At 38.9% G+C, this 7,578-nt stretch overlaps 1 protein-coding gene across 1 annotated transcript in view; it reads right to left on the minus strand.

Annotated features, from left to right (window-relative positions):
• Positions 1-272: 272 nt before the first annotated feature.
• APOOL (apolipoprotein O like) overlaps positions 273-7,578 on the minus strand; it is a gene marked incomplete at its 5' end in the record, with an annotated part of 15,977 nt that continues 8,671 nt past the window's right edge. The window contains one exon of the mRNA XM_008073427.1: positions 273-448. Within this exon, the coding sequence (XP_008071618.1) occupies positions 360-448 (89 nt within the window). The remainder of the gene's footprint in view (positions 449-7,578) is intronic.

The raw sequence follows: 7,578 nt of genomic DNA on the forward strand, positions 1-7,578 counted from the left end.
GTGTATATACACAAATTGTATACACATACACACAGACATATTTTTATATTTTAATTTCACTGGTGTTTATATATTCATTTTGCTTATTTATTTTAAAATAAATATCCTTAAAAGGCATCAAATGCAACCTAATATTTCAACCTGTGTCTCCTGATCAATCATTTAATATTGCTTTGATTGCTTTCACAGTTTGTATTTTAATCACATTATTGGTCAAAGTGTACATTTAGAGACAAAAGGGAAAAAAATTGATTTAAGTTTTATCCTATGTGTCATTTACCTATAACATGATTTTTTTCATCATTATTTGCAACTTCACATATCTCGTAGTTTTCTATGCAGTCTCTATGTACTCTACTTCAGCTTCTAGTGCTGTACATATCTATGTCTTCTGGGTGGGACTGTCCGTGATCCATGAGCTTGGGGTCAGGCATAAACTGTGTAGCACCTGATAAAGTATTAAAACAACAACAAAAAAAGTCATTTAACAGATTTATTTTTTGGTACTGGGAATACAACAATGGAAAAAAACACACAAATCTCTGCCAGCATAAACATAACATTTGCGTTAGGTGAGACAGACAAGAAGTGAAATATATTTCAAAAGGTAGTAAGTGCTATTAAGAGAAATAAAACAGAGAGGGCAATATGAAGTGATTTGTGTGATTTGTAATTTTAAATATGGTATCCAGGAAAAGCCTTCTAGAAAGGTAACATATGAGCAAAGATCTGAAGGAGGTAAGAGTGTGTATCCTATAGAAACAGGCAGGCAATGCCTTCCAAGATGAGCAGACAGGAAGTATAATGGACCTTAGTCATGTCTGAGGAACCAATATGGATGGAACACAGCAGACAAGATGTAGTATATGGAGTGGGAAGGTAGTGAGAGAGTGATAGGAAATGTGATCAGAAAAACAGCAGAAGGATTGGTCACAGTAGGCCATGGTAGATTTTGGCTTTTAAGTGAGATGAGAAGCTACTGGACAGCTTGGAATAGAGTAGTGACATGATGCTATGTTTAAAAAGATCATTCTTGGCTATGGAGATAAGAGAAAACAGGGAAACAAAGGTGGAAGTGGGGAGACAAGTTAGAAAGTGGTTATGGAACTCCAGAAGAGATGCTGAGGGCTTTGATTAGAGTGGTAGCAGTGGAGGTGGTGAAAGGGATCACATTCTAGATAATTTTGAAGGTAGAAAGGACAAGATTTCCTATATGGATTGACCATGTCTTGTGAGAGAGACTCCTTAACTTGAGAAACCTGAAGAATGGAACTGACATTTACTGTGATAGAGGAGAATGTGGGAGAAGCAGGTCTGGGGGAAAAACAAAGTGTTCAGTTTTAGATATGTTAAATTTGAATTGCTGAGTTGTGGGAAGATGATGGTGGAGTCAGTCAGACTGTGTGAGTCCCTGTGTGAGTGAATGGATGAACTTGCGTGGATGTCTGTGTGTAAGTGGGTGTGTGAATGGCTGAGTGGGGACTCAGGAACAAGTGGCCAGGGATCTCCTGGTGAAGTGTCTGGTGCCGCAGCTGTTCTACGTGGACCCTAACACTTCCTAGGGCACAGAAACCGAGTGCCAGTTTCTAAAATCAACAAAGCCCTTCCCAGGAAGAAGCTGCCACAGCAACTGCCATTGCTAGACTCTGACCCACCACCACAGTGCCAGGTCAGACACTGGCAGCAAGAGTCACAGAGGAAGTGCATCGAGGGAGCCAGAGAGGTAGAGTCCCAAAGAAGCAGTGGGGAGTGGCCACTGAACCTGGGCTCTCTACTGCTGCCTCAAGTGACAAATTAGTCTGCAAGGTCCCACCACCAGGATCTGAGATCTGGAGACTGTGGGATTTGCTGAAAAGGCAGCTATCCTTCCTGACCCCATGTTCAGCAGGAACAACAGTCTCCAGAGGAACTGAGCAGCCAGTCTAAAGCCTGGGCAGAGAAATGCTCTATGGCAGCCTCCATGGAACAGCAGACCTGAATCTTAAGACCAGATGGTTATCTCTGCATTGCTTTTGGGATACTCTCCATGAAGCCAGAGATGATTGCCCCCAGTGCATAAGCCCTGGTGGGTAAAGGTGGATGTAGAGCCCCACACAATCCTCCCCCTGTCCTTAGCCAGCTGATTGCTGACAGACATATACAGTGGATCTGACCAAGAAGGAAGCTGGTGAGTGCCTAGCTGACTCCCCCTTACCCCTAGTAATGAGCAAAAGAGACCAGACACTCCATTCCCCTGCTGCAAACAGGATGCCATGGGAGCTGTGATCATGCTGGGTGAGGAAGGAAGGGGATGAGAGCTCGGGAGATGCTGAGTCAAGTAATCTGCAACCCCCCCACACACACAGGGAAATACTAGCTATCAATTGCAGGTGGGGTGGAGGGTGAAGATTCTAACATCTCAAGTTTCAACAGGTAAGAGGCAACATGCAGTAGCAGACTTACAGTTGCAAAACCTACCAAAAGAGGGAGCCCTCCCCCTAAAAAAGAGATACACTAAAGCTGAGAAATCACTGCCACTAGATTTTTTGTTGTTTTTTTGTTCTTTTTGTCTTGTGTGTTTGCTTTGTTTGTTTTCTATTTTTCTCTTCCTTGTGTTATCTCTTCTTTCTCTGCTTTTTCTCTTTCTTCTTCTTCTTTCCCTTTTTTCTCTCCTTCCTTCTCTTTGCTCTCTTATACTCTATCTTGGACTCAGGTGCTACATAAGCATATCCATTGAAAGGTCATATTGTGTGGAGAAGGAGAGTGAGTCCCAGCTGCCCATTCAACAGATAGCAAGCATTGTGAGCCATCAGTATGTCTGAATCCTTGCAGACCCTCAACCACCCCTTAGTAAATCCTCAAAATCATAAAGAGATAGCATAATGCCCTACCCTCAGCCCTATTTCATAACTGAACAAGCCTGGAAGCCTGGTTCAGGGAAGGACAAAAGGTAGTGCAAATATCAGAAGTGATTACTTCTCCTTTTCCCACTGAGCAATGGAATTAAAGAGAAAGATAAGAGAATTGGTATAAATTAAGAAAAAACAAAACAAAAAATTACTGGTAACCTTCAGAGCCCCAACAAAGAGAGAGTGCCTAAAAGAACGCTACTGTAGCACAAACAATAGCTATCTTTAAGAACAACTGTACTCAGAAGGTACTTACAGATATGAGAGAATTGTTGGGTAGAATGAGTAAACAAAATCAAGCTATACAAGGGCTAAGTGAACTTGCTAAGTGAAATTGCAACAAAGTTGGACAGACCCAAGAAAAGCATATATCAAAATGACGGAAATAAAGAATTGCATCCAAGGAATAAATAACAAACTGACAAGCAGAAGTAGCAGAACTGACCAAGCAGAAGAAAGAATTTCACAGCTGGAAGACCAAAATATGGAGTTAATCCAATCGGCTCCAAATATAGAAGAGGAAAAAAAACCTTAAAACTTAAGAAACTTTCCAAGAGATGTGCGATTTTATCAAGAAGCTAGACCTAGGTCTGATTGGTATACATGAAGTAGAAAGAGAAACAGAAAAGAGCTTGGAACAAACATTCCATGAGGTCATTCAAAAAACTTTCTTCATCTGGCCAGAGACACGATTATACAAGCACAAGAGATTCAGAGAACCCCTGCAAAACATCTTATAAGAAGACCAATCAATAGAAAGATAGTAATTCACCTATACAAAGGAGGTATAAAAGAAAAAATCCTAAGGCAGCAAGGGAAAAAATTAAGACTACCTACTGGGAAAGACCAATCAGAATTGCTCCAGACTTATCTGCAGAAATACTACAGGTTGGAAGAGATTGGACCCCAATCTTCAAAATTCTCAAAGATAAACAATTTCAACCAATAATTTCCTAACCAGCTAAGTTAAGTTTCATCAACACTGGAGAATTAAAATCTGTCCCAGATATCCAATCTCTAAGAGAATATGCTTCCTTCAAACCAGCTTTACAGTAGACGCTTAGAAAGGTGTTCTGCACAGAAGAAAAAAGAAACAGAAGAAAGACCATATGCTTCACAAGATCACAAAGAAGTAACGATGCAAAGCACACCTGCAAAAATTAAAACACATGCATATATTAATGCAAAAGCTAAAAGAAAACAAAACAGCCTTACAAGAGCCTTATGACAGTAACAAACTCTTACATCTCAATAATCAGCCTAAACATGAATTGACTAAATGCACCATTGAAAAGACACAGAATGGCAAACTGGATAAAGGAAAATCACCCAACAATATGCTGCCTCTAGGAAATACACCTCATGACAAAGAATACCCACAGACTTAAAGTAGAGGATGGAGAATAAACTTTCAGGTGAACAGAAAACAAAAAAAGGCAGGAGTTGCAACTTTAATATCAAACAAAACAACCTTCAAGTTATCAAAAATTTTAAAAGATACAGAAGGATACCACATAATGATAAAAGGCTTAATCCATCAACAAGAAATATCCATCCTAAGCATATATGCATCCAACACAGAAGCACCAGCTTTTATAAAGCAACTACAAAGTAAACTAAAAAATGACATTGACTTTAACACTATCATAGTTGGACACTTAAATACTCACCAATAACACTGGATAGATCATAGAGACCAAAAAAAAAAAAAAAAAATCAATAAGGAGACCTGGAACCTCAACTTCATGCTTGGTCAAATGAACTTAATAGATACCTACAGAACACCAACCAACAAACACAGAATATGCATTCTACTCATCACCACATGGAACATACTCCAAGATCTATCCCATCTTTGGCCATAAATCAAGCATAAGCAAATTTTACAAAATTGAAATGCTGCCATGAACCTTCTCAGACCACAGTGTAATATAAATAAATATCACCACCAATAATTACCCCCAAAAGACACAAATACATGGAACAAACAACAAGATGCTAAACAACTTCTGGATCAACATAGAAATTAAAACAGAAACTAAAAGATTCTTGGAAGCAAATGAAAACAAAGAGGCATCCTACCAAAATCTCTGGGATGCCATGGAAACAGTACTAAGAGGAGAATTATAACTCTACACACACACATCAAGAAAATATATCATGAGTAAACTGCCTAACAGCACTTAAAGGAGCTGGAAAGACAAGACCACCAAAACCTTAGTTTCAGCAGCAGAAGAATACAGATCACCATAGTAAAAGCTCAAATACAGAGAAGACAAAAATATCATAGAAAACATCAATGAAACAAAAAGTTGGTTCTTTGAAAGGATAAACAACATCAGTGGACCCTTAGCAAGACTGACCAAGAGAAAGAGAAAAGGCTCAATTATGCATAATCAGAAATGCAAAAGATCAAGTCACAACTGACTGTGAAGAAATACGAAAGATTATCAGAGAGTATTATGCACACCTGTATGGAAACAAGCTTGAAAGCTTAAATAAAATGGAGGACTTTCAAATATCACACAACTTCCAAGGCTGAAACAAGAAGAAACTGAGACACAAAATAGGCCAATAAAAACCCAGAAAATTGACTCTGTCACAAGAAAACTACCTACAAATAAATGCCCTGAACCAGATGACTTTCCAGTGGAATTATATAAAACATACAAGGAGGAGCTGATACCAATTCTACTGAAAGTATTCTAGGCAATCAAAAAAGATGGAACTTTCCCTAAATCATTTTATGAAGCTTGCATCACACTGAACCCAAACCAAGTAAAGGTCCAGCAAAGAAAGAAAACTACAAACCAGCATCTCTGATGATCACAGATGTAAAAATTCTCAACAAGACTGTAGCAAATTGGATCAAACAATACTTCCAAAAAATCATCCACCATGACCAAGTAGACTTAATCCCTGGGATACATGGCTGGTTCAACATCTGCAATATCATAAATGTAATTCAATACTTCAACAGATGTAAAAACAAGAACCACATGATTAAATCATTAAATGCCAAAAAAGCTTTTGACAAAATCCAGCATCCCTTCTTGATAAAAACCTTTGAACACCTAGGCAGAGAGGGAACATACCTCAAAATAGTAAGAGCCATCTATGATGAACCCACAGCCAACATATTGCTAAACAGATAGAAATTGGAGGCATTTCCCCTGAAAACCAGGACAAGACAAGGCACTCTCACCCCTCCTGTTCAACATGCTGTTGAACATTCTATCCAGAGCAATCAGACAAGAGAAGGATATCAGGGGTATCCAAACAAGAAAGGAGGAAGTTATGTTATCCCTCTTTGTTGACAAAATTATCCCACACTTGAAAACCCAAGAGAATCTGTCAAAAACCTCCTTGCGAAGTCTCAGTATACAAAATCAACATGCAAAAGACTGTCTCATTTTCATACACCAGCAAAAATAGTCAGAGAACCAAATAAAAAGCACAATCCCATTCACAATAGCGACAAAAAAAGTGAAATACGTTGGCATCTTTCTTACCAAAGAAGTGAAAGACCTTTACAACAAAAACTATAAAACACTGTTCAAAAAAATCAAAGAAACAAACAAATTGAAAACTATTCCATGCTCATGGATTGGAAGAATCAACATTGTTAAGATGCCCAATCAATATTGCTAAGATGTCCATCCTACTGAAGGCAATCTACAGATTCAATGCAATACCCATTAAATTACCAACATCATTCTTCTCAGACTTGGAAAAGACAATACAGAAATTCATATGGAAACATAAATTACCAAAAATAGTCAAAACAATCCTCAACAGAAGAAGCAAAGCAAGATGTATCACACTTCTGACTTTAAAGTCAATTATAAGTCTAGAATAATCAAAACAGCCTGGTATTGGTACAAGAACCGGCATATAGACCAATGTAACAAGATAGAGATCTGGAAGCAAAACCTCAATTTCTCTATTGACTCATCTTCAACAAAGTCTCCACCAACCATCACTGGAGAGTAGAGAACCTATTCAGTAAATGGTGCTGGGGAAACTGACTGACCACATGAGGAAGATTTCAATCTGAAACAGGACCCCCTCCTTATCATCATACACAAAAACCAACTCTAAATGGATCAAAGACCTAAACATAAAATCTCAAACTATAAGAATCTTAGCACACAGGAGACACCCAAAGAAATTGAAATAGGCAAACAATTCCTGATCAAAATTCCAATAGCCCATGTGTCATAAGAGATAAGATTGACAAGTTGGACCTCATCAAACCCAAAAGCTTCTACAAAGCAAAAGAAACGATTAAAAGAATAAGGAGGCAGCCCACACAATGGGAAAACAAAATTGCCAGCTGTATATCTGACAAAGGCCTAACATCCAAGATCTACAAGGATCTCAAACATGCTGAAAGGAAAAAACCAAACTGCCCTATTTATTGGAGTTTATAATACTGAGTGATCTGTCAGAGAAACAAAGAGCTGAGTATCACTTGTTCTCACTCATAAGTGGACTTTGAACAACTACCGTAATACTATCAGAAAAGGATTGAAGCCGGGCTCAGTGGCTCAGCCTGTTATCCCGTGCCTTTGGGAGGCTGAGGTGAGTGGACTGCCTGAGCCCGCGGGTTCGAGACCTACCTGGGCATCTTGGCCAGACCTCATCTCTACAATAAATCAAAAATTAGCCAGGCGTGGTAGCACGCGCC

This window comes from Carlito syrichta, unplaced genomic scaffold, assembly GCF_000164805.1.
Source record: "Carlito syrichta isolate Samal-C Ts95f unplaced genomic scaffold, Tarsius_syrichta-2.0.1 Scaffold315839, whole genome shotgun sequence".
Classification (NCBI taxonomy): Eukaryota; Metazoa; Chordata; class Mammalia; order Primates; family Tarsiidae; genus Carlito; species Carlito syrichta.